The sequence below is a fragment of the Agelaius tricolor genome, unplaced genomic scaffold, assembly GCF_023055355.1.
Source record: "Agelaius tricolor isolate 1412-34295 unplaced genomic scaffold, bAgeTri1.0.p SCAF_42, whole genome shotgun sequence".
In the NCBI taxonomy this organism is placed as follows: domain Eukaryota; kingdom Metazoa; phylum Chordata; class Aves; order Passeriformes; family Icteridae; genus Agelaius; species Agelaius tricolor.
The window spans coordinates 953,025-980,433 of record NW_027269302.1 but is presented as its reverse complement, the minus strand read 5'-3'; the positions used below and the strand labels follow the sequence as shown (position 1 = coordinate 980,433).

Genomic DNA, 27,409 nt, shown 5'->3' with positions numbered 1-27,409 from the left:
ATGGGTACTCTCCCTAAAATAATTTCCTCTATGCAAGGGTATCTCACGAAACAAAACCTGCCAGGTCTGGCTGGCCTTGGCCTCTGGTGGTCACCTCTCATCTGTCCCTGAAACACTGGGGCTCTGTTCCCTCATTCCTATGGAAAAGAACCAGCCTTCTTGTCCGGGGACCATGGCCAAAATTAGAATTTGGCCTCCCAAATTCTGTATATCCAAGGATTGGTCCCAGACAAAAGTAGCCAGGACAGACAGGTCGGGCTGGCCCTGTCCTCTGGTGATTTCTTTAGACTCTGAACTGAATGTTTTCATTTGGAAACACTTTGGAGAGGGCCCAGAGATGTCCCAAGGAGGGCTTTGGAGGCCTTGGGCCCATGAGCACTGTATAGGGACAAAGGAGCTCTGTGCTCAGTGGGGTGGAGACTGAGGACAGTGGAGCTGAGCCATGAGAGTGTTTAAAGAGTGATTTCAGGGATGGTGGATCCTTTTGACATAGTGGAAAACAGCCAGAGAGAGAAAGAATTAACGCCAAGGGCAGCTGGGGAGGCCCAGAGTGGCAGCAGGAGAAAGGAATTTCCCTGTCAGGGCAGGGCTGTGGTGCAGCACGTCCCCAGCAGGAGCCTGGAGCAGCCCCAGGCTTTGTGTGGGCAGGCAGGGGCAGGCAGGAGGCAGAGCTGTCAGCAAAGGAAGGGCCCAGCCAGGTGGGGCAGCCGGGGGATGCCCAGAGCCTGCAGGGACAGAGGCCAGGGCAGGGACACCGTGGGACAGCCTGGGCTGCACAGGGCACAGGGATGGGCAGCAGCTGCAAGACAGCCCTGACAGAGCCAACCTGGGCAGCGCTTTGGCCATGGCTGCTGGCCCTGGGCCTGAGCCAGGAGGGGACAAGTGACCCTTGCAGGCCTGGGGCCTCATTGCCTCCTTGCCTCCTCATTGCCTCATTGCTCAGCAGCCTGGCAGGGGCCGCCCCACGCTCCTGCCCTTGGCATTGCCCATCCCCACATGCCAGTGCCCATCCCGGGAAGAGCCCTGAGCAAGGAGGGAGGGACAGGATCTGCCTGGCCAGGCCCTGGGGCTCAGGCCTTGGCCCTTTGCATTCCTGAAACAAATCCAGGTTTGCTCATCACCAAAAACACCTTTGCCTTGTTTGTCCCCAGCTGCCATCTGTGCCTCCAGTGTTCTGCTCTCCCTGGAACCCGGGGACACTTTCTCAGCCCTGTCCCTCACAGGGATCTCTTTAAAGTGCAAGAAACTTCAGTATTTCAATCTGACTTGGAGCTCTTGAGAAGTCTTTGAGCCCACTCTGAGGGACTGGGTGTGATGCAAAGAGCAGCAAAGGCCCAGAGGGTGATTAAAGTCCTTGTGCTGTGTCTGTGCTGCTGAGCTGGGCCGGGCTCCTGGCCCAGAGGCAGCTCCTGGCAAGGGCAGCAGAGCTGCAGAGAGACAGCTCTGGGCAGGAGCAGCTCCAGTGCACAGCCCAGCAGGGCTGGGGCACTGCCAGGGCCCCTCAGGGACACGAGCAGGGCACAGACAGAGCTCACAGGGGCTCAGCACTGGCCGGGGCTGTGGGATGTCCCTGCGGGGGCTGTGTCACAGCAGCACCTCTGGGGCTGTGTCCCAGAGCCACAGAGCAGCTGGGATGGCAGCAAGGGGCTGTGTGACAGCACAGAGTGGGCTGTGTGACAGCACTGAGGGGGTTGTGACATCACAGAGCAAGCTGTGACATCAGAGAAGGCGGCTCTGTGACATCACAATGTGGGTTGTGACACAGAGTCACAGACCAGCTATGTGATGTCACAGAGAAGGTTGTGACATCACAGGGTGACTGTGACATCACAAATCTGCTGTGTGACATCACATAGCAGCTGAATGACATCATATGGAGGTTGTGTGACATAAGAGAGTGGTTGTGTGACATCACCAGGGCTGTGTTACGTCACAGGTGGCTGTGTGACATCACGGGGGCTGTGTGACATCACAGGCAGCATTGTGACATCACGGGAGCTGTGTGACATCACAGGGGCAGTGTGACATCAACGGGGCTGTGTGACATCACAGGTGGCACTGTGACATCACAGGGGCAGTGTGACATCACGGGGGCTGTGTGAGGTCCCTGGGGAGGTCACTCTGCCCCGGCCCCCTCACAGCTCCCCCCAGAGCAGTCCAACCCTGCTCGTGCACAGCGGGGTCCCCTGTCCCCCCGGGTCCCCCCGCCCCCGGCCCCGCAGCCTCCCCCAGAGGATGTTCCACGAGATCGACCCCAGAGCCTGACATGGGGACGAGGGGCCGGGGCCCTCGGGGTGGCACAGGGGGACAGGGACCCCCTGGCAGCATCCCCATGTCCCCCAGGGCCAGAGCCTGGGCCAGGGCTCCTTCACCCTGTTATAGATAAATATCATAATATTGGCTTTTTGCAAATATTAAAATGGATTTTATATGTGTGATGTTAAAATAACTTTGGCTAAAGATGTAGTTTTTATTTCTGTTTTAATTTAGCATAGACATAGTAGTGAAATAGCTGATATAAGTGTGCTTGTGTTAAACTGCCTGCTTGGATGGGATAACATCCAATGCACATGGGATGAGGACACCTGTACAGATCTGCCAACTATCAGCACTCCCTGTCTGAAGGCAGAGTGCACCAAGGCCCAAAAACTGGAGGCGATAAAGAGAAGGAGCCAAAACCACAGCCAAGAAACACACATGCTCTGAAAAGGCAGACCCAGGGAGGGGCCATGTAAAATCATTCCTGGAATATGTAAAGTAGTTTATGGATATGCATGAGGCTCTATGAATATGCACCAGGCTGATGTAAGGGGAAAGGTATTTCAGGGGATCCCCGAAGGTAACAGGGTGCTCCTGGCTGAGTGCCAAGATGCACCCGGCCGTAATAACCTTTGCTCCATGGTCCTGGTCTTCTATTGTCCTTTATTAAACTTTCTACATTTTCACAGGAGAGTGAACGTGTTTTTCACAAATGGAATCTCAAGGAAACAAGGGTCAGTTGTTAAGCCAAGGCTCTGCTTTGACCAAGTGGGGCCTCATGGGATACAGGTGCCACTGGGACATTGCCAGGTCTGGTAGGAACAAGGCTCCATTATTGCACAGTGTTACAGATGAGTAATGTCATAGTTGGGTCTCACAGTGAGGAGATAGATCCTATGTGTGTGTTAAGATGTGTAGTGATGTTATTGTCATCTGTCCCCCATAGTCCTCTTTCCCCTGCCCTTGTAATGGCCTTGGTGGTTGGGGCATTTGGGGAGGGCAGGTTTGTCACTGGAAGGCAGGCATGGCAACACCTGCTCTCCAGTCAGGGTGCAAGAAAGCATTCTCCACCAATGGACGGCCACAAAGAGTTACCTGACAGACTTTGGGTGGGGCTAGGATTGCCTGGTGCAACACCAAAAGCCTAAAAGGAGGAGCAGCCAATTTGTGAAGGAGCCATGTGGCTGATAGCCACGGGGTGGGGAAGGGCTCCCAGTGCTGTGATTTCTCCTGTTTCAGTCCTTTGTTGTCATTTTTTTCAAGGTTGAATCACCCTTAAAATTTTAAAAGTAGCGGTCATTTGTCACACACAGCAAGGCCTCAGGGCGCCCAGGAGAGCGGCGTGACAATGACATCTTGGGGAACCAAGTGTCACCTGCAAACACAACGGGGCCTCATGGAAGCCAGGGGCCACTTGGATATTGCCAGGGCAGGTGGAACTCAGTGTCCATTGTGACACAGCACAGCCGCGTGAAACTCAGCAGAGCATTGGGACAGCCTGGAATCTCATGGAGCCAAGGCTCTGCCTTGGCAAAGTGGGGCCCACAGGACACAGGTGCCACTGGGACATTGCCAGCTCTTGTGGAACCCAGTGTCCACTGTGACACAGCAGAACCTCATGGAAACATGGGGGCCACTGTGACGCAATGGAATCCCATGGAAGCAAGTGTCAGTTGTGAACACAGCAGGGCCTCACAGAACCCAGGGGCAACGGGGACCGTGCTGTGGCTCGTGGGAGCAAGGGGCCATTGTGACCCAGCGGGGCCTCCTGGAACCCAGGAGAACATTGTGGGCCCATGGATCCTCATAGAAGCACGGCCCCATTGTGACAAAGTGCAGCATCACAATGGTCTCCTGGGTTCCATGAGTCCTCGCTGTGTTTAGAATTGACACTTGGTTCCCCAAGATTCCATGGCATCCCTCTGCTCTCCTGTGATTTGAGGCTGTGCTGTGTCACAATGGACACTTGCTTCCTCCAAGGCTGGAGATGTCCCAGTGGCACTGGGCTTCCATGAGGCCGCGCTTTGTCACAATGGGGCCTTGCTTCCATGAGATTCCATTGTCCCACAATGGTCTCCTGGGTACCACAAGGCCTGCCTTTGTCACAGTGGAACCTTGCTTGCACCAGCCCTGGCAATGTCCCAGTGGCACAGGGGTTCCATGAGACCCTGCCGTGTCACAATGGGCCCTTGGTTCCATCAGGTTCCATTGTGTCCCAGGGCTCTCCTAGGTCCCATGAGGCCTTGGTCTGACACAGTGGTGTCTTGCTCCTACCAGGCCTGACAATGTCCCAGTGGCACCTGTGTCCCATGAGGCCCCACTTGATCAAAGCAGAGCCTTGCTCCCATGAGATTCCACTGTGTCACAATGTTCTGCTTGGTTTCATGGGAACCTGATGTGTTGACAATTGATCCTTGGATCCTAGAGATTCCATTGCATCACGGCTGTGTCCTTGGTTCCGTGAGACCCAGCTTTGTCACAACTGGACCTTGGTTCCATGGGATTCCATTGTATCACAGCGGTGTCCTTGGTTCCATGAGGCCCTGCTGGGTCACAGTGGAGCCTTTGTGCCATTCGTTTCCATGGTGCCACAATGGTCTCCAGCATTCCATGAGGCCACGCAGCAAAAGAGTGGACCCTTGAATCCATGAGTTTCCATTCCATCAGGATGATCTCTTGCATTCCATGAGGCCCTGCTGTGTCACTAAGGAGCCTTTGTTCCATGTATTCCCATTGGGACACCATGGTCTCCAGTGCTCCATGAGGCTGAGCCATGAAACTCTGGGCTCTTGGTTCCATGAGATCCCACCACGGTGTCACCATGGTCTGCTGGGTGCTGTAACAATTCACACTTGGTTCCATGAGATCCCACCACGGTGTCACCATGGTCTCCTGGCTCCTGTAACAATTCACACTTGGTTCCATGAGATCCCACCACGGTGTCTCCATGGTCTCCTGGGTCCCATGAGGCCCCTCTGTGCCACAGTGTTTGCCTTGGTTTCCTGAGAAGCTGATGTGTTGACAGTTGACCCTTGGTTCCTTGAGATTCCATTGCATCCCAGCGGTTTCCTTGGTTTCATAAAGCCCAGGTTTGTCACAAGGGAGCCGTGGTTTCAGGATATTCCATGGTGCCACAAGGGTCTCACCACTCTCTGAGGCTGCACCGTGAAACAGTGGACACCTGGTTCCATGAGATTCCGTGGGGTAACAGTCAATTCTTTTGCTTCTTTTCTGCCAAGGTCGGGATGAAATCCCAAGACAGCATTTCTTGTTTGGACTCAGGTGTTCATTAGCTCTTGTCTCTAGAACAGTCTCACAAGCTGTGAGTTCTGCAGCACTTCGCTAACAAGGTAAAAATGGAGCCCCATCTCTCTCTCTCTCTCTGCAAGGTCTTTTGAGGATAAACTGTCCAATTAAGAAATGACACCTAAATTACTTTTATTTTTAACCCAATAACCAAGCAGCCGTGCCCAACATAAGGGACTTTTTTATCCAATTACACAATACCACCCAAACCCAAGGAGGAGGAGGAGGAGGAGAAGGAGGAGGAGCAGGAGGAGGAGGAGGAGAAGAAGAAGAAGAAGGAGATGAAGGAGATGAAGGAGAAGAAGGTAAAGAAGGAGGAGAAGGAGGAGAAGGAGAAGGAGAAGGAGAAGGAGAAGGAGAAGGAGAAGGAGGAGAAGGAAGAAGGAGAAGGAGAAGGAGGAGAAGGAGAAGGAGAAGGAGAAGGAGAAGGAGAAGGAGAAGGAGAAGGAGAAGGAGAAGGAGAAGGAGAAGGAGAAGGAGAAGGAGAAGGAGAAGGAGAAGGAGAAGGAGAAGGAGAAGAAGGCAAAGAAAAAGGATCAGCCTCCGCCCTAAAACCTCCATCTTGCTTTATATATATTACTATATTCTAAAACCTTAAACTCCAAGTTGTCCACCATGTGATATTCCACCCTTCTAATCAAACTCCACACCCATAATCCCAGTTCTATCATTCCATTTTGGAAGCCTTCTCCACAGCCTCAGGTCAAATGCAGTGTTCTCTTGGGGGTCAGTGTCTGTCAACTCAGAAAGTCCGAAATTCTCAGCAGCCCGGGTTCCAACAGGTAACAATGTTCTCCTGTGTTCCAGTAGGTTCCATTGGGCCTGGCTCTGTCACCATGGACACCTGGTTCCATGGATTCCATTGGGTGACAATGTTCTCCAGTGTCACCATGGACACCTGGTTCCATGGATTCCATTGGGTGACAATATTCTCCAGTGTCACCATGGACACCTGGTTCCATGGATTCCATGGGGTGACAATGTTCTCCAGTGTCACCATGGACACCTGGTTCCATGGATTCCATGGGGTGACAATGTTCTCCGGTGTCACCATGGACACCTGGTTCCATGGATTCCATGGGGTGACAATGTTCTCCAGTGTTCCATGGACACCTGGTTCCATGGATTCCATGGGGTGACAATGTTCTCCAGTGTCACCATGGACACCTGGTTCCATGGGATTCCATGGGGTGACAATGTTCTCCAGTGTCACCATGGACACCTGGTTCCATGGATTCCATGGGGTGACAATGTTCTCCAGTGTTCCATCAGGCCCGGCTCTGTCCCCATGGACACTCGGTTCCATGGGCAGTGTCCGTGTCCCAGTGGCACCTGTGTTCCATGGCACCCCTGTCTGACCAGGGACAGTTTGTTCCAGGACATTCCATGGAGTCCCAGCGGTCACTTGGGTTCCATGCAGGTGCCTGGGCAGTGGGAGCTCAGCCCAAATATCCTGGGGGTCCCTGGGCTGGTGTTTGTTGGGGGGAACCTTTGGATCTTGCAGGGCTCCAAAGCTGAGCTGCGGATGCCCCTTGGGACAGAGTGGAGCAGCATGGAAGCCAGGAGAGCCTGATGGAAGCCAGGAGACCCTGATGGAAACCAGGAGACCCTGATGGAGCCAGGAGACCCTGATGGAGCCAGGAGAGCCTGATGGGAGCCAGGAGAGCCTGATGGAGCCAGGAGACCCTGATGGAGCCAGGAGAGCCTGATGGGAGCCAGGAGACCCTGATGGAGACCAGGAGAGCCTGATGGAGCCAGGAGACCCTGATGGAGACCAGGAGAGCCTGATGGAGCCAGGAGAGCCTGATGGAGCCAAAGCTGCAGCGGGACACAGAGGGACCTCATGGGAGCCCGGGCTGGGGGAATCCTCAGGGCTGTGCAAGGAAAGGTTCAGCACAAGCAGCCCTGGAGCGAGATGTGCAGTGTGAAACAGGCCCATCACTTGTTTTTTAAATTTTAAAAGTTTAATAGAAATAAAATGGTTATAAAAATAGCAATACAATTAGAGTAACAATAATTTGGACAATTTGAATTAGGACAATATTAGACAATAGAGAGAAAGGGTTATGGAGGTCCGGGTACCTTTTTCTGGGCACCACGAGCCCGAAAAGGGACACCCGTTAACAAAGGATTAACCCTTAAAAACAACAGCCTGTTGCATATTCATACACTTCATCCAGGATGCATAAATTCCATTCAAACACAGGATTCTGTCTGGTCAGTGCCACCTTCTTCCTCCGAATCCTAACAGCGCCTTCGAGGCGGGAAAAAGTTCATTTCTTCTGATAAGAGGGAAATAAATTCCTTTTCTCTGAAAGATTTAGGTGTCCTGTGGCTGCTATCACACTGCGAGTCCTTTCTTTAAAAAAAGAATCCTTCATAGCATCGTTTCTATTTTAACATTTTTTATAACCTAAAACTATATTTAACACAAGAGAATTAATACAGCATTGCTTTCTAACACAAGACATATAATATTCATTTTAATATTTGCGAAAAGCCAATCATAAAATACATGCATTTTTCACATGCAGGCAAAGCCAGCGAGGCAGCAGAGCAAGAGAGAGAGCAGAGCCAGCGACACAACAAACGCACCGAGAGCGAGAGAGCAAGTTTGAACAGAGCTTGCAAAGGGCAAAATCAGCTCAGACCAGGTTAGACTGAAGAACAAGGAGCACCAGGCATGGGCTGATGGTCCAGGTAAAAAGTTCCAACGTGAGGAGGACGACAGAAGCCTTCATCAAAAGAGCACCAGAAGACTGAGGGCCGCCACAGGAGGAACGGACGCAGGCGCTGAAGCCACACACGGCTGTAAAACCGGGACACAGCTTTATGCAAATGTGAGTATGCTAATGAAGTGTTGTAATTGTGACTTTTGAAATGGAGCTGAAGGCTAAAGGAGACCGAGTGGGTTTTTGCCAGAGAGATCCCCCTCGCTCCCAGCGCTGGATACACAAATCCCTGCTCTGTCTGACTGCAGAGTTTGATTTCCTCACCCAGTTTGTCCCACTCCCCCTTTCCCTGCCCTCTCCTCCCCTCTCCCAATCCCATTTATGGGATTTGGGGTCATTGGGGGATTGGGGTCATTTGGGGGATTTGGGTTCTTTTTGTGCCTTTGGGGTTATTTGGGGGTTTTTGGGGTTATTCAGGGTAAATTTGGGATCATTTGGGGTAATTTTTCACATTGTTGGGTTTTTAGGGCAATGTGTATGTGGGGTAATTCAGGGCACTGTGTGGGTTTGGGATCATTTTATGGGATTGGAGGGAATTTTAATGGATTTTAATAGGAATTTAGTAGGATTTTAATAGAATTTAATGGGGTTTAATAGAAATGTAATCGGATTTAATGGGATTTTCTTTGGATTTTATGGACTTTTAATGGAATTTGATGGGATTGTAATGGAATTTTATGGGATTTTAATGACATGTCATGGGATTTTAATGGAATTTAATAGTATTTTATTGGATTTTAATGGTGTTTAATGGGAATTGAGTGTAATTTAATGGGATTTTTATGGGATTTTAATGGGATTTGATGGGGGTTTCCCCCAGTCCACAGCATTCTTCCAGTCCACAGCTCCCTCCCACCTCAATTTGGGGGTCCCATCCCCCTCTTTCCTGCCGCTCTCCCGCCCCTTCCCCATCGTTCCCCCAGTCCCCAATCCCCTCCCCCGTGCTTGGTTTTGGGGGTTCCAGGCCCCTCCTGCTCCCTTTGGGGGTCCCGACCCCCCCTTTGGTTGAATTTGGGGCCCCCCCGCCCCCCTTCTCCCCGCGCCCCCCGCTCCCCCCGCGGCCGGGGGGCTCCCAGCGCCCCCAGTGCCACCAGTGCGGCCCCAGCTGCCCCCGCACGCCCCATCCCCATCGCCGGGGTCACCGCCCCCGCCCCAAATTCCGCTCCTGGACACTGAGAGCCATCAGCGACAAACGCTCTGATTGGCTGGGAATGGCCCCGCGCAGTCTCTGATTGGCCAGCGCTGTGAGAGGCGCTGGGTTCTGCCCGGCACGCGATGAGTCACAGCCGAGCCGGGCGCTGATTCGCTGGAAATCGCCGGGCGGGGCCAGTGCGCCGAGTTTCCGCCCGGCAGCAGGATCGTCATCAGCGTCCCGCGCTCTGATTGGCCAGGATCTGTTTCGGACTGGGGACGGGAGGAACTGGGCACCCCCAGGAGCCCCTCGGGTTTGGGGCTTTCGATCCCCCCTCGGCCCTCGGGGCGGCCCTGGGGCCCCCCCAACACCCCCAAAATGGGGAGGGTCCGCGGCGCCCTTTGGAACCCCCAGAAATGGGCGGGGAGCGGCAGGAGCCGCCCCAAAAAGGGATGGAAGGGTCCGGGCCGGGAATGGGGGAGGCTCTGGGGATGGCTCCGGCCCGGATCGGGGCGGGCTGGGATTGAGGGAGGCTCCGTTCAGCGGCCGGGGAGGGGCTGGGCCTGGGGAGGGCTCCGGGATTGTGGGGATGGGGCCATTCCGGGACTGCGGCGGGGCCTCTCCCTGGGGTTGGGGTCCGGCATTGGCTCAGGGACCCTCCCCGTTCCTGTTCCGCTTCCCGATCCCGTTCCCGATCCCGATCCCGCCGCTGGCTCCAGGGAATGTCCCTGATCTCAACCCCGACCCCAAACCCGAGGTGAGGTCAAACATTGGGGTCAAACACCCCAAATCCTGGGGTCAACTCCCCCGGACCCCAAATCCTGGGGGTTCAAACACTGGGGGGGGGCCAAACTCCCCCAGACCCAAACTCTGCGATCTCAACCTGCCCCCCCCCCCCCCCGGCCCCCCCAGCCCGAACCCCAAATTTTAGGCCTTAAACCCCCCAAATCCCAGATCCTGGGGTGTCAAACACTCTCCAATTTGCAAATGTTGGGGGTAAATCCCCCTGACCCCGAATACTGGGGTTTGAAACATTTGGGGTGTCCAACACCCCCCGTTCCCAAAGTCTGGGGTCAAACACCCCCAAATCCCAAATCCTGAGGTGTCAAACACCCCCAACCCCCAAAGTTTGGGGTCTAAACCCCCAATCCCAAACTTTGGAGTCAGATCCCCCCGATCCCAAAACCTGGGGTGTCAAATCCCCCTGATCCCCCCAGCTTTGGGGTTAAATCCCCCCAAATCCTGGGATCAATTCCCCCATTTCCCGAACTTTGGGGCCAAAACCCCCTGACCCCAAATCCTGGGGTTTGAAACATCTGAGGTGTCCAACCCTCCTCATCCCCATAGTTTGGGTGTCAAACCCCTTGATCCCCAAATCCTGGGGAAAAAAAACCTCTTAAACCCCAAATCCTGGGAACAAAAACCCCCAAATCCCAAACCCAGGGGTGTCAAACATCCCCAATTCCCAAAGTTTGGGGTCAAAAATCCCCAAACCCTGAGGTGTCAAAATCCCCTAAACCCCAAATTTTAGGATCAATCCCACCCAACCCCCAAATTTTAGGATCAAACCCCCCAATTCCCAAAGTTTGGGGTCAAACACCCCCAAACCCCGAATTTTAGAATCACCACCCCCCCCCCCCCCCCCCCCCCGCCCCCAGTCCCAAAATTTGGGGTTATTTGGGGTTTATTTGGGGCAGCTCCAGGTGCAATGTCTGCAGAGAGACCCTGGGTACAATGCTGGGAAAAACCCCAATAACCCCTCTGGAGCCCCAAAATCCCTGGGGGCTGGGAAAGGGGATTTGGGGTGAAAGAAGAAGGATTTGGAATGCACAAAGAAGGATTTGGGATGGAGAGAGGGGATTTGGGTGGGAAACTGGGTCCCTTTTTGGCGCAGGAGATCTTCCTGGCGCTGCTCTGGGTGATGCTGAGGCCCTGCAGGGCCTCGCGGGCGGCGCCCGCCTGCACCTCGGGCTCCAACTGCACCCAGGCGATGTCGCGGGGCCCGGGCACCAGGGCAGCTCCTGAACCCCGGGAACCTGGGCTGGGAACGGGGCCAGGAGAGCCCCAGACACCCGGGGGTGTTCCCCAGACACCCGGGAATGTTCCCCAGACACCCGGGAATGTTCCCCAGAAACCCGGGAATGTTCCCCAGACACCCGGGAGTGTTCCCCAGACACCCGGAAATGTTCCACAGACACCCGAAGCCTTCTCTGCTCCATTTCCATCCTGCGCCTTCTGGCCTCTTCTTCAGCTCTCCGGGCCGCTGCTCTCTGCTTCATGGCCGCCCTTCTGGGCCTGAGGCAGAGGAAGAAAGGCAGTAAGAGCAGCTCAGCAGCAGCCCAGTAGGGCCCCTGCTGCACGGCTGCCCAGAGCAGGGGTCCCCAGGCAGGCTCGGGTGCCTCTGGGGTAGCCTGCTCCAGGCCCTCTTTGCCCAGCTCTGCATCCTCATCCCAACTGATCACCACGGGCCGTGGGAAGTGGAAGAGGAGCAGCACCAGCAGGGCAGGGACTGATTTGGACACCATGGTCTGCAGGAGGAGAGAGACAATTTGTGTTGCTTTGCACAAGAATTGCAAACCCGTGTGTTATTAGGGAATGGCCGCTCCTGCTGTGCCAGAGCGCTCGAGCAGGGCTGAGAATCTGGTGTCAAAGTGCATTCATGTGCTCCATGTTGCATGGGGCACCCGTGTGCAGGAATAGAGAACACCTTCCCTCAGATGGGATCTGCTGTGGCAAGGCCCCTCTGGTTTTCTCCTCCACGCAGCAGTTTGCATGCAGAATGTGGGCAGATGTAACTTGGAGGTCCTCCTGCTCACCCTTGGGTTCCCCTTGCAGAGCCTCAGCCCCTGCGTTCTGTCAGGGCCCCTGGGCAGGGGGGATATTCCCAGAGGAGAGGGGCCGGCTGTGTCCCCATTGCCCCTGTCCCTTATGTGCCTGTGCTCAGGAGGGCACAGAGAGGATGGGGACTCCTGCCTGCCCCGTGTCCTGTCTGCCTGCCGGGCCTGTCCCAGGGCAGCCGGGCTGTGATTGCTGTGCTGTGTCCCCCTTGTCCCTGCTGTCCCTGCTGTCCCTGCTGTCATGGCCCACTGCAGGTTCCACACCTACACAGCCATGGTGGCTCCTGAGCTCTGCAGGGACCCGAGTGACAGTCTGAGTGGTGGCACTCCTGGTTTTCTTGCATTTGGCATCGCGCAGAGCAGAGGCTGGATCACAGCACCAAAGGAGCAGCTGCTGCAGGGGAGGAAAGGAGCCTCTGCATGGCCAAGGGCTGCTGTGGTGCCCCTGTGTCAGGAATTCCCCACAGCTGACACCTGAGTCCAGCATGGACACTCACAGACACAGCGTTTGTTCAGGCATTGCCTTTATTGCATCTTGACAGGGACTGCAGCTGCCTGAGGGAAGTCACCCTCCCGAGACAGGAGGGCAGAGAGTGTAATTTTAATTAACCAATTGTGATTATAGGCATTCGTAGCAACAGTCTATATACTGTATATATGAATATTAAACAAGACACAAAATAATTATTGGATCATGAAGATTAAGCAACATTTGCTGTTTTAAACAGAAATAAAGTATACTTCAGTTTTGGTTAACTGTAATAATTCTTGGTAATTTTGATGAAATTTAAGTTCTATGTAATATAAGGAAAAGTGCCATTGTTTATTACTACTTAATATTAAAATATTTATGTTATCTTACAAGAGTAGTAATCTACATTATAGTAATAAAAAGTTTGGAAAATGTTGCTAAACACAATTATTTTTAAAGAAAACATTTTAAATATCTCAAAACTATTTAAGAATTTGAATCATTCTCCAATCATTGGCCCGATGCCTTCAGATGGTGCTTTCCTCCGAGCAGATGCAAAGGCTCTGTATGGGAAAGGGTTAAAATAGATGCAGTTACTATAGATCCCGTGAGGAGAGAGAGGGCAGAGGGGCAGGGTGTGTCAGGAGCCCGGAGCCTGTGCCCCGGCGCAGGGCTGTGCTGGGCAGCAAGCGCAGCTCTGTGCGCCGGCTGCTCACAAAGATGTGCGGCTCGCCTTGGCCAGCCCAGAGAGCATCTCCAGCAGGAAGCTTTTCTTCACACAGCCACTGCCTGTGCTCCTCCAAAAGCCTGCCCTGCCTACCTTCAGCATCCTGTTTGTATCCCTATTCATTCCAATCAGCCTGGGCATTTGCATTTCTATTTCTTTCATGGCCCGGCGCATTTGCTCCATGTCTTTGAATCTCTTCCTAAGGAGCCGCCTTCTCCGCTCGCTTTCCACCTTCCTCCTTCTGGCCTTTTCCTCAGCTCTCTGGGCCGCTGCTCTCTGCCTCGTGGCTGCCCTTCTGCGCCTGAGCCACCAGCCCAAAAGCAGGAGCAGCGGCTGAGCAATTTGCCAGAGCTGGTGCAGGTAGCGCAAGGCAGCCAGGAGCCAGGGTCCCCAGCCAGGCTCAGCTGGCTCTGGGGGGGCCGCTTTCATCTCCTCTGCACGGGGCTGCCCATCCCCGTGAAATCTGTCCACCACGGAAAGTGGGAACAGGAAGAGGAGCAGCACAAGCCCAGCCAGGACTGCTCTGTGCGCCATGGTCTGCAGGAGGAGAGAGACAAGGCTTTCACTGGGGCTGCCAAGGGAGCTTGTGGGGGCTGAAGTGAGGCCCGGAGGCGCAGGGCTGTGAGGGCAGAAGCAGAGGGCCCCGGGCAGCTGGCAGGCAGCAGGGCCTGTGCCAGTGGGCCAGCAGCAGCAGCCCCGTGCCCCGGCCAAGGCGCCGGCCCCAGGGGCTGGCCCTGGGTGCAGGGGGACAATGCAGGCCCGGGTGCGGCGCTTGTGGCCCGGCCCTGGCCCGGCCCAGCCCCGCCACGTGCGCACTCACCGCTTGCCCAGGCTGTGCTGGGCCAGCGTTACCTGCGGGGGCCTTTTCCAGCTGCCCCCATTGTGACACGCTGCCCCTGGTGTCACAGGGGCCAGAGGCATCACAGCCGGGCCAGCCCCGCCCTTGGTGCCCAGCCCAGCTCAGGGGCTCCCAGTGGGCCCAGCAATGAAAGCCCCGGCAGGCAGCAAGTGCAGCCCCTCTGGGAGGGGATGGGCCCCAGGGGCTCCCTTCACAAAGCAGGCAGAAGTCCCCACTGATAAGTTTCCAAACGGAAAAGATTATAATCAATAATGTTGAGTAGGATACATATTATCAACTATGAAAACACCTGAGGTGCTTTTCCTAATGGGACTTGTTCTTCTGTCAGTGGCGTTGGGTGATGGTTGCTCAGTTTTTCTTGCTTGACTCTTCCCTGATCCAGTCCATCCAAGACTTCTGTGAAACCTTCCCATTATCAGACAGCAGAAATGAAGAACTGCAGTGAAACCACTTCTAGTCCCCTTCAGATCAAGAAGGTGCAGGGGGGTGGTTCTGGCAGAGAATTTGAGCTGCTCTGGACAGAGTCGCACTGCTGTGTTAGCAGGCACTGGCTGCTTGTATTTTTCTTTGGATGAACAGAATCTTCCCTGTGTCCCCAGTGAACACATGGAGCTCACACCAGCAGTGCCTCTTGCCCGTTCCCTGCCCAGCCAGACCTTCCAGCCCAGCTGAAATGCCCAGCGTGGCCTTTGAGCACAAAGGGATTGCAGAGCCAAAAGCATCTGTGTAGCCACCATGGTGTTCAGCGGCTGCTGCTCGGGGAAGGGCACTGAGAGGAGGCCACTGCTGCTCTTGTCAGAGCGCTGCTGTGCAGGGATGTCCCTCGCCCTGCTCAGTCCCACATCTGCCCATCTTTTGGCCTGCTCTGAGCTCAGGTGGATGCCATCTGCTCCCAGCAGACCCAGCTGCTCCACGGTAGATGCACAGGCATGGAATCCAAAACCTTGAGTATCCCCTGAGTAGCCAGGCATTCAGCTGTTCAGTTTGTCACGGCCCACAGCAGGGGTTAGAACAAGATGGTTTTTCAGATTCCTTGTGACCCAAACCATTCCAGGCTTCTAGGATTTCTCCATGACTGACTTTGGTCCCCTCAAAAGACCTCCTCTCTCCTCTCTTCCCTCCACCTCTGGAGAACGCATTCTGATGCTGCTGCTGCTGTTGGGACAGGTTGGTGGATACTCTTCCTGCCATCCCATGGGTGTAAGCATGACTCCTCTCTGAAGTCTTTGTCCCTGAATCAGTGCCTTCAAAGAACAGTTATCTCCCCTCCTCCCTTTTCCATTCAGCACTTGAGCACAAACAGCATTTCTCATCGTTTCCACAGAACAGTACAGGTGCCAGTTCCCATCTTGTGGAGCCCTCTGCCATAAATCAGCCTGACAGGTTTATTCTCTACGTAATGGGAAATGATGACAAATGCAGCTGCATAATCACGTTAGTAACTCACCATAATGACTGCTTCTGGGCTGATTTATGGGTTTTGTCACATGTGAGCTTTCAGAACTTTAGAGGTTACATTTTTCACACTTTTTTGTTGGAATCTCAGTTTATCAGACTTTACTGCAGCATTATCACTTGCAGTACAACCCTGGACTCCACAAATGTATCACATCAGCGTGAAAAAGGCAGAGAGAACAAGAACTGTTGTGAATTAATGAGCCGGGTAACACATGTCTCACAACAGCGATGAAACAACCTCTGTTCTTCTTCAAGCCACTACAGAAAGTCCCAAAGTCTGGTTATTTAATTTTTTTTTCACAAAACACAGGCAGCAGCAAAGAACTGAAACAACACAGCCAGGCTTGAAACCTGAAAGATCTGAAAGGCTGAGTCTCTCCTAGTTAATGGTGAAATGATGTGTGAATCTGTCCTAGATGTTCAAATGAAGAAGATTGATTCCCAGTTATAATATGGCTTCTAAGCAAAACACTGGGATTATATAGGAGAGATGCATGTGTCATGAAACAACCAAGAAATCAGAGAGAGAGTTCCAAGCTCTGCTGTGAAGGTCTGGGAAATGTTCAGAGTTACCATCTATGGAGTTTGGTGCAGGATAAACTGGAACAAAAGGCCATCATTACCCAAATTGATTTTCTTCGGGCTGGTCTGTTGGTTTTTTTGGTTTGTTTTTTTCTTTTTTTTTTTTTTTTTGTTTTGTTTTGTTTTTTGGTTTGGTTTGGTTTGGGTTGGGTTTTTTTTGGGGTTTTTTTTTTGTTGTGTTTTTTGTTTTTTGTTGTTTGTCAGGTAATGTTTTTTAATACTCCAAGAAATATGTTGAAAAGGTCAGCATGATCCATCAGACACAAGCAGGGGTCTGGGGTAGATGCAACATGTTCCTTGCACTGGAGGGTAGACAGAGGCAAGATCTGGTTTGGGGTCAATCCCACATGGATCAGGGAGGTGGCTGAAACCTGGGCTGGCCAAAGCCTTAGAATCACAAAATATCCTGGGCTGGAAAGGACCCCCAAGGATCACCAAGTCCAACTCCTGGCCCTGCAGAGGACACCTCCCCAAGAATCCCACGCTGTGCCTTGGCATGTGCTGGTGGGCAGGAGCACACAGCTGGCCGTGGCTTTGGGTGCATGGGTAAGATGAGATGGTGAGGAGCATCCCTGCTCCCTGAGCTCCTGGAGAGCTGCAGACACTGATCACTGGTAAGGACAGCACCAGGGCCATGGCCTGGGGCTGGTGATCTGGTGTCTCCTTCCTGCTGCTGCTTTCTGCTACAGATAACAGCCTGGTACCAAGGTCTTGTTGCTGAGGTGATAAACGGCTGGGGAGATTCCCTCCCTGCTCTTGTCTGCACGAGTTCTTATGCTCAGCACCAGGAAGGATTGGGCCAGAATGGAGGCATTTGGGGTCTCAGGGCTGAGGCTGAGACAGACAGCCAGGCAGAGCAGCTCCTCCCGGCTGATGCAAACATTAGCCCTGTGCTGGCCAGGCCAGTGATCCATAGCTATGGGTCCACAGTGATGGTGGTGCTGGGTACTCACTGGGAGAAGAGGAGGTGTAAAATGAAGCTTCTGAAGCTGCTTGGGATCCTGGAAGCTGCTCAGACCCCACTTGACCACAGTGGTTGTTTGGCCAGCTGAAGTGATGGAATTTATTGGGCTATGCAAGGACAGTTTTCTGTGCAAACATGAAGGACTTTCAGGAGGGATGAAATACGGCCTCATAGTAGAAACAGCTGGGCTGAACACTCTTTATTCCAGCTATGAATCTTTGCTCTGAAGAGCAACAGATTCCACCTTTCATTAAACCAGAACTTGTTGTTGTTGTTGTTGTTGTTGTTGTTGTTATTTTGAGGAATAAAAATGACCTTTCTTGTTTATTTTATTAGCATTTTAAAATCTTTCTTGTTTATTTTATTAACATTTTAAATCATCTGGTCACCCACTGCATGCATGAAACATGAGATGTTACCAAAGTGTAGCTCACTTCAGACAGGGAGTGCTGATAGTTGGCAGATCTGTACAGGTGTCCTCATCCTGGGTGCATTGGATGTTATCCCATCCAAGCAGGCAGTTTAACACAAGCAGCCTTTTCACTGAGCTTAATTAACAACAGAAATAAAAACTATATCTTTATAGCAAAGTTACTTTGACATCTACCATCACTCAGTGAGAGGTTTATTGTTATGGACACATAATATTGGCTTTTTGCAGAGATTAAAATGGATTTTCTTTCTGTGGTGTTAAAGTAACTTTGTTATTGTCTTGGTTTGAAAAGCCAGGTGTCTGCTAAGGAAGGCAGGAGCCTCCCCTGGAATGGAAAATGTAAACCCCCTCCCTCTGAATTGTTATAATTTTGAAATTAGGGAGCTTTCAGGCAAAGATATGGGAATAGGAATAACAGTTCTTTTTTAGGAAAAATTAAAAATATAAATGCAGTAGTACAGATGAAAAAAACCCCCACTGACAGAGTCAGAACAGGACCTGACCCCCTGTGGGTCAGGGTGCTGGCAGCAGTCCCATTCAGTGGTGGCTGCAGCCCTCCTGCAGTGCCAGGTGTGGCTCTGTTGGAGCAGGGATCCTGGAGAAGGGTGGAGTTTTCCTCTGAAGGTCCAGGGCTGCTGTAGATGGGCCTGGGAATCTTCCTTCCTCTGGGAATCCAGTAGGAAAAGGCTGATCCTCTGGGAATCCCGTGGAGAAGAAAGACAGCTGCTCCTCTGGGAATCCAGGAGGAAAAGGCTGCCTACAGTGTTCCAAATCTCAGATTCTGTCCAGGTAGGAATGCTTGGCTCCTCCCCCTGGGTGGAGCATCTCCCAATGGGATGATGTCATTTAATCAGCCATGCAGTGACACTCAGTGGCACATTACCAGAAGATTAATAATTAATAATCAATGGCCTATTAATGGAACACACCTCCCCACAGGGAGGATTGGTTGTGGAAGAGAGAAACTGCCCAATGAACAGAAGATAACTGCCCCACCACTGACAGATGGCAAACAGAACACACACTTATCTTGCAGTCCAGGACCTGTCCCCACTGGCTGTCCCCATTCTCCAGAGTTCATGGTGTCCAGGGAGGCTGCAGCTGCCGGTGCTGGGAACAAACGAGACGGGTCTGGGTTTCAGAAAGCTCCAGAATCCATTTCTGACCCCCGAAAGACAGGGCAAAGGCAGGGCCATGGGGCTTTTATAGGGTATCCCAGGGCTGGAGTTTGGGTTTGTGTTGGATCGGCGGGAGAAATGTGGCATGCAATATGACTGATCAGCAAGTCTCAAACTTTATTGAGAGTCACACATATTTATATTGGTGTTAATAAAGCTCATACATATTGCAAAGAAGAGCTCATTATTGGTTAGTTACTTATCGGCCAACTACGCCTCCTTCTGCATTCTTGTGGTTATTCTGTTGAAACTATTCTTCATATTTTTGGCAAAAGAGCCTCTTCCCTATCCTGTTGTTGCATCAAGGGCATAATGTCCTTGCCTTATATGGACACTGACTGCTGACTCCTAGACTTCTCTCCTTCTTGCTTAACCAGGGGTATTATGTCGACGTGACCTTTCTCAGCCAGCCAACTGTCCACAAAGCTCAGCGGGACAAGGCTCCTGTCCGTGCTCTCCCACATTCCACAGTGCCCAGGCCACACCAGGAGTGCTCAGAGCTGCAGCCAAAAGCTTCCTATCGATCCTCTCTTGCAGAGGACACCAGCACAGAGGCACAGGTGCCACCTCCTCCAGCTAAGCCCAGGAGATCCACCTCCTCACCAGCTGCAAGAGGAGGACGCTTATGTGCCAGCCGCCCCTCCCAACCCCGTTCTTCCCCTCGTGCCTTGAAGGTGCATCCCCACCTTGAGACACCCAGGGTGGGAAGAAGAGCTGGCCCCGGACGATGTCCTTGTTGGTGTGGAAAGGAAGGTGCCCACAGAGCAGCTCATAGAGCAGGATGCCCAGGGACCAGATGGTGGCTGGCTGGCCATGGTAGCAGCCAAAGAGGATCCACTCTGGTGGGCTGTACTCCGGCGTTCCTATGGGATACGGGCGCAGCTCATCAGGCCCATGCTGCTCCCTCCCTCCCAGCCAGCTCCCGTTCCACAACAGCCAGGCCCTGCCCTGCCACAAAGCAACTTGGCTGCAGCTGGCTGAAGAAGGATTCCCCCTCCTTCCTTGCCTCCTTCCTTCCCTCCCTCTTCCCCCTCTACCAGCCAAGGAGGGAACTCCACTGCGAAGCTGGGCCCCGGCTTGGCCTCACCTGACATCCGGGTGTAGAACGTGTCCTGGAGGATCGTGCCGCAGCCGAAGTCGATGAGCTTCGCCTCACCCGTGGCCAGGTCGACGAGGACGTTCTCGGCCTTGATGTGGGGGTGCAGGACGCTGCGGCTGCTGCAGTGCCCCATGGCCTCCAGCACCTGGCGGAACAGCCCCCGCGCCACGGGCTCCGTCAGGAACCGCCGCTCGTGCAGGAAGTACCAGAGGTGCTGACAGCGCTGCGGACGCTCCATGAGCAGCGCGAAGCCCTCGGGCACCTCGAACCAGTCCAGGAGCCGCACAACGCCGCGGAAGCCAGGCCGCGACACCATCCACAGCAGCGCCAGCTCCAGGGGCACAAGGGCGCCCTTGCGCTGCGGGGGGACCGCAATGCCGTCAGGAACGAAAGAGAGAAACAAACAAATCACACCCCAAAGTCATTCCTATTAGAGAAGTAACCAAAGAAAACAATGTAGCAATAACGAAGACTGTTGGCTTCTGGCTTCTTTCTTCTTTGCATGAGACCAAGCTTTTCATGGGGAACAATTGCCTCTTGTGACAATTTTGCCAGAGTGGACAGGAGCAGAGCATTTACTTTTCAAGTAGAAAAGGGAAATCGTGTCAGTAATGTAATCTCTTTTCATCCTCTGTTGACACAGTTGCAGGCTGCCAAAAGACATGGTCTGCAGTGTGGAACTTGGGGCCAAGTTTCTTTTTCTGCCAGAGGATGAGGAGGGGAAGTATCCCAGAATCATGGAGTCGTGGCATGGTTTGGCTTGGAAGGGATCTGGAAAATCCCATGGCTGCAACCCCCCTGCTGTGGCTGGGGACCCCTTGCACTGGACCGGCTTGTCTAGAGCTCCATGCAGCCTGGCCTTGAACACTGTCAGGGACGGGACATGCCCACCTTCTCTGGGCAACCTGTTCCAGGAGAGCCTTTTTTCTGAATCCCTTACCTAAACCTAATCTCTCTCCATTTGGATCCATGCTCCCTTGTCCTGTCCTTGCCTGCCCTCATACAAAGTCCCTGTCCAGCTTTCTTGTGTGTTGCCCTCAGGTACTGGAAGGCCGCAGCTGGATCAAGGCTGGGTCTCTTTCCCAGGCTGAAGAAGCCGAGCTGTGTCAGCCTTTCCTTGCAGGAGAGGAGCTGCAGCCCCGGCACCATCTGGGTGTCCCTGCTGGGCCCCTGCTGCAGCGTGTCCATGTCCTTGCCGTCCGTGCCGGGGAGCCCGGCAGAGGCGGAGGCAGCGCTGCAGGTGCAGGGTCAGCGGCGGGGAGGAGACCCGGCCCTGGCAGCGGCTCCGGGAGCAGCGATCGGCGCTGGGCCGCCCGCACTGCAGAGAGCCGGGGCCCTTGTGCCTGCCCTTGTGCCCAGGGCGCCTTTCCCCGCCGCCCGCCCGCCCGCCCGCTCGGGGGAAATGCCCCCTGTGCCGCCCCTCAGGGCCGCCCCTCGCCGCTGCCCCAGGCGCTCCCGGCGCCGCCGGGAGAGGCCCAGGCCTCGGCCTCACCCTGCTCAGCCCGAGGCCTGGAAAAGCAGATTCAAACACCCACCCAGAAAGTGCCCCAGGATGCCAGGGTCAATCTTTTGTCACCAGCACGGCTTTGCTATCAGAGTCTGGACGGGAGTAGAAAATCACCAGGGGAAAAGAGCATGAACAAGTTCTGCCTTGGCACTACCTCAAGGCTTTGAGGGAGAGGCTCTGTGGTGCTTTCTTGCTTGCAGGGACACACAGAAAGTGTTGAAATGGTAAAAATAATCAAAACCCCTTTGAAAGAGACCCTAGGGAGCCTGGCCCCCCAGAAATGATGCTGAAGAGAGGCCCTTTTGCTGACCCGCAAGCTCAAGCATGTTTGCATGCTGCTATTTTGCAACAGTCTCAGAAACTTGCATGAGAGGCTTCTCATGCATTTCCAGACATGGGACTAGCACCTCCATCTTATACCCCCATTGGACAAGAGGCAAATGAGACTTGTATGAGTTTCCTAGGCCGCCTCAGAAATGCAGTAGTTTGGGCTCCAGGAATGTGCCCAGAGGTTAAAGCTGTGCTAGGAATGCAATTAGCAGTAGAAAATGCAAATCTCACCTCCAAAAGGATCCTGCAAACTTTGCCCAGAACAGCTAATGTGGCAGACATGACAGAAGCTTGTTTGGGAGTAGGAGCTCCAGAGGACAAGGCCACCTATCCAGCAACGCAATGGCAACTGCCCTTGAGCCACTTGTGCAGCACAGAGAAAATGGCCCCGACCGAGTTTGCCTTCGGTGTGGCAGCCACGGGTGCAAAGTTAGAGCCGTAAAGAAAAGTAACAAACAGCAACAGCTACTGGTTCCAAGGGAAAGTGCAGCAGATGTGACAAGCACGGACACCGAAGCGGCGAATGCAAATCCACAGACGAGAGAGACGGAGCCGCTGGGACCCGCGGAACCGAGCGCTAAAGGGGGTGCGCCGTGACACAAATGCTCCCCGACAACCTGGACATTCTTCAATCAGCCACAGCAGGGAGCGCAGGAGTCGGTGTGGCAGCAGCAGCAGAAGCTGCCTTGGAAAACACTGACGTGCAAGTCATCCCATCTACAGCAAACGGACCTTTGGGACATTGTCCTAGGGTGACGTTACGATGCTTGTATCCCCATTCATGTCTTCTGTTCATGCTGGATATTATGTTCTGTGCCTTCAAGACTGGCTCTGAAGAGTGAAAGTTTTGTTTTGGTTTCTTATCAGCCTGCTCCTCCACAGCTGGTGGGACACAGAGACGGGGCAGTACATGGTGCTGCTTTTGCTTTTTGCTTGGCTTTTTGCTTTGCTCTTGCTCCTGCTTTGCTCTCGCTTTTTGCTTCTGCTCATTAGTTAGTTTAGCTAAGCAGTCTGAATTTTTCCCTGGACTGTTTTTCCTTTCCTTTTTTCAGAATTACTTGAACCTGCTCTGGACTGGGAGCTGGGAAACACCGAGAGTTTGCACCTTGTGGCTGCAGCAGCTGCCCCAGCGCCGGAGGGACTGAGAACAGAGCGACCACCCCCAAGAGAGACTTTCTGAATTTGTCATCCTTTTCAGAGCCAGGAAAGAGCGGTGTCATAGGTATTGTTCATTTTGTGTGCTGGGGGTGCTGTGCCTGTTAAATGAACAGGTTCTTTCCACTTCTCTCTGAGCAATCCCTCCCGAACCGGCTGGGGGGAGGGCCCTGTGGCTTTGCTTTCTGGAGGGGCCCCCGTGGAGGTTTTCTCTCAAATTTGCCCTAAACCAGGACACATCTCAAAAAAATTAGAATTATAAATAAAGAAATAATAATTAAAATTAAATAAATTATAATAAAAATGAAATATAAAAATCTCAAGTCTTCCTTACAATATTCCAATGGTTCAACCCAAAAAAACAACAATTATTGCTATAATCTTACCAATGCATATAAATAAACAAATTATATACCAAGAAATCCCTTTTGAAAGTTTTAACTCGATGACTAATATACTTTAGATAAAAAATATCTAAAAAAACTAACATACAATCTAACACACCTTAGTGAAACAATTCATATTACAAATATACTAAACACAAAACCAAACAGCAGTATAATTTCTCAGACATTTAAACCAAACAATTAAACTTTATCACCCTTAGATACTCAAAAACAATTAAAATATTTTTTAAAAATTTAATTACAGGTGAGTGGCTTTACTTGGATATTGGTTTTTGGACTGTTTGGGTTAGATGATTTAAAAATGGGACTTTTATAGGAATTGAATCAGCTGAGAAGGTGGCACTCTGCAAACAGAACTGACTGAAAATGAACGGGACAGAAATCAGGACCTCTTGAAAGTTTTATTTGCTATCAAATACATCCCACACACCCAGGCCCACACAACCCCCATCCCACTGCTCCACATGATCCCACTTCTCCCAATCTCCTTCCAACCCCATCTCACCATGATGGCTGTGGAATTAAGCAAGTTTATCCTGGGACTGAGTTTTTTTGAGGAGGGAACAAGCAATTTGAAGTGGGATTGAGCATTTATGGCTTAAAACTTAGTTGTTTTCAGTGGGATTTGAGTGGTTTTAAGGTGACAGATCAATCCCTCTGGGTTTTTAGAGTGCAAAGATATTGAGAAGAGCAAAAATTAAAGCCAAACCAAAGGACAAACAGCCAGGCGTGCTCCCAACATGGATCACAGGGAATGTGAGTGACCAGGGCTGTGCCCAAAGTGCCTCCTCCAGTGGGGGATGGAGCTGGAGCAGCACACGAAGCTCTTCCCACACTTGGGGCACTCGCAGGGCTTCCCTTACCGGTGCCTCCGTTGGTGTCGGGTCAAGTTAGAGCTCTGTGAGAAGCTCTTCCCACACTGGGGACACTCGTAGGGCCTCTCCCCAGTGTGGATGCGCTGGTGCCTGACGAGGGTGGAGTTGCGCTGGAATCCCTTCCTGCAGTCTGGGCATTGGAATGGCCTCTCCTCTGTGTGAATCCGATAGTGCCGGAGGAGACTGGAGCTGGTCTGAAACCTCTTCCTGCATTTATCACACTCATAGGGCCTCTCCCCTGTGTGGATGCGCTGGTGATTGACAAGGTCGGAGTTGTACTTGAATCCCTTCCCACAGTCTGGGCATTGGAATGGCCTCTCCTCTGTGTGAATCCAACAGTGCCAGAGGAGACTGGAGCTGGTCTGAAACCTCTTCCTGCATTTATCACACTCGTAGGGCCTCTCCCCAGTGTGGATGCGCCGGTGGGTGACGAGGGTGGAGTTCTGCCTGAATCCCTTCCTGCAGTCGGGGCATTGGAAGGGCCTCTCCTCTGTGTGACTCTGATAGTGCTGGAAGAGACTCGAGCTGGTCTGAAACCTCTTCCCACACTTGGAGCACTCATAGGGTCTCTCCCCTGTGTGGGTCCTCTGGTGCTTGATCAGGCTGGAGCTCTCTCTGAAGCTCTTCCCACACTCCCCACACTCGTAGGGCCGTTCCCCAGTGTGGGTCCTCTGGTGCCTGATCAGGTGGCAGCTCCACCTGAAGCTCTTCCCACATTCCACGCACGTGTGGGGCTTCTCCCCATCATGGAGCTGCTCATGGAGCACCAGCTCCGAGCTCTGGCTCCATCTCCGGCCGCCTTCCCGGCCCAGGCTGCCTCTTTCCCCCTCACATCCCCGCCATCTGCGTTTGCAGCCCCTCCTCGTGCGGCATCTCCGGGCCTTTTCCTCCCCGTTGGCTTCCTGCACCGTGGAGCCGCTCAAAACGGCCTCTGCCACCAGGTTCTGCCGCGGGCATTTGTCCTCCCTGCTCTCCATGCTCAGCTCCTGCTCTGGGCGAGGAAGGACAAGGACAGCATGGGATTTGCCTCCGTGCCACAGGCAAGGGCAACGAGATCCCCCCAGGGCTGTGCTGCAGCCGGGGGCCCTGCTGGGCTGGGAGATGGAGCAGCACAGAGGGGAAAGGGGCACTGACTTCCTCCTCACCTGCCTCAGTGTCCCGGGGCATCTTCCTCTTCCTCGCAGCCTCCCAGGCGTTGGCAATGGGAAATCCTGGTTTGGGGAAAACAAGGGATGAGCACGTTTGTAGGAGCGTCGGGGGTAGCACGGTCTGGACGGACGGAGACGAGAGATCTCTGCAGCCAGGTCATGGAACTTGCGGTTTATTGCAAAGGGCCTGGGTGCAGGGCCCTGCTTGGAGCTGCCAGCCACAGCTTGGAGCAGGCCTGAGAGAAGAGAGGAGCAGAGAGTATGAGAGGGTGAGAGAGTAAGAGGGTAAGAGTGTAAGAGAGTAAGGTTCCCGTTACAATACAATGAATCTTCTTCTGTGTTAAATATTCTATTTCTCACTAACCAGTCCAGAACAAGATACAAATCCAATAGCATTTACATATAGCCTGTAAGAATCATTACATCACCATACTGTATTACATTTTCAACCCTAAAAACTCCTCTTTGGACCCCTTCAGCTGAGCTAGTAGAGTCTGCTGTGACCCTTGGACCTGTCTGCAAGCAGTGGGAGTTGTTTCATCAGAAGAGGATAACATTCAGTTGGGCCACACCATTGTTTTCCACTTGTTCAGTAACTAAGGTATCTAAAAGCCTGCTTTCATTTCAATCTTGCTTATAGTTTCTATATTCTCAAAATCTTTTGCCAGACAATCATATTTATAAGGCTTTCCTGTTTCATCTTCCCCAACACACGTTGAGTTTAAAGGTCCCTCCGACCAAGTCCATCTCTACAAGTCACCGGCCATCTGGGCTCCAGTAAACCCTCCCAAACACCAAGATTCAGCCCTGAAAAAGCCTCCCAGGGGTTCCCTGTCCCTGGTGCCTTCCCTCTGGTGTTCAGGGGTTCCCCCCTGTCCCAGCTGCTGGGGTCACCCTTGCATTGGGGGTCCCCCTTCTCCTGGGTGCCCGCCCTGCCCAGGCTGCTGGCAGTGCCAGCAATGCCAAAAGCTCCCCCCTCTTGGCTCTCCCCATTTCAGGATGCCGGGGCTCTTTGGGCTCCCGGGCTCCCTTCTCCCCTCATTCTCGGCTCTGCGCTGCAGCGGCTCCAAGGAGTCCCCCCTGCCCCTCTCCAGGCTCTTGAGGCTCCCGCCAATGGCGGCGCTCCCCCCTCTCTGGCCTCCCCACTTTGGCCTCCTGGGGCACACAGGGCTCTGCTCCTCCAGGCTGCCTCTGCCGGCAGCCGCCACCGCCACCCCCCGATGTCCCCCCGAGGGGCCTTTTCCGCTCAGCCTTGGACTTCTTCATTCTCCAAACATCCCCCCAAAAACCCAACCCAGGGACCCCCCGGGATATCCGGGCCGGGCTCCCCCTCCCCGCTCACCGGAGCCATGGGGGGGGCGATGATCCCACAGGTGGGGGCTGCGAATTCAGGCAGGGCTCGAGACCGCGTGGCTCCCGCAGCTCAACCTTGATCTGCCTTTGTCCCTCCTCTTCCTCTTCCTCCCGCTCCTCCTCTGTCTTATCTCCACCTCCCTCTCCTCCTCCCCCCTAACCCCGCCTCCTTCACTGCTCTTTCTCCTCCCGCTCCTCCTCTTCCATCCCCCCTCCTCCTCCTCCCCTGTCTTATCCCCACCACCATCTCCTCTTCCATCCCGCCCCTTCCATTCCTTCTCCTCCTCCTCCCCCCTTACCCGCCTCCTCCTCCCCCTCCATCCCTGCCCTTCCCTCCCTCCTCCTCCTCCCCCAGCAGCAGCCACACCCTCGGTGCCCCGTTCCCGCAGCCCTCGCAGCCCGCGGCAGCAGCGGCCATGGAGCCGGGCCAGGTCGGCATGGGCAGCGCGGGGCTCTCGGCTGCTCCCAGCCGCTGCGGGCGGGGGGAACCCGGCCCGGGCCAAAGGAGAGGCAAACTGGGCAAACTGGGGGCACATCACAAAGCTAAGGATGCAGCAGAAAATGGAGCTGAAAGAGTTATGTTAATATTCACTCCA

General features: G+C 53.5%; 3 protein-coding genes across 3 annotated transcripts in view; 1 reads left to right on the top strand and 2 right to left on the bottom strand.

Annotated features, from left to right (window-relative positions):
* LOC139603901 (zinc finger protein 154-like) overlaps positions 1 to 27,409 on the bottom strand; it is a 488,962-nt gene that overhangs the window by 69,715 nt on the left and 391,838 nt on the right. The gene's annotated exons all lie outside the window — the stretch shown is intronic.
* LOC139603877 (zinc finger protein 436-like) overlaps positions 1 to 27,409 on the top strand; it is a 67,158-nt gene that overhangs the window by 13,037 nt on the left and 26,712 nt on the right. The gene's annotated exons all lie outside the window — the stretch shown is intronic.
* Positions 23,820 to 26,904, bottom strand: LOC139603872 (zinc finger protein 436-like). Its single transcript, XM_071454876.1, has 2 exons — positions 26,803 to 26,904; positions 23,820 to 25,696 (listed from the first exon to the last, which is right to left on the bottom strand). Exon 2 carries the CDS (start codon positions 25,287 to 25,289, stop codon positions 24,297 to 24,299), a length of 993 nt encoding a protein of 330 aa, XP_071310977.1. The 5' UTR covers positions 25,290 to 25,696; positions 26,803 to 26,904; the 3' UTR covers positions 23,820 to 24,296.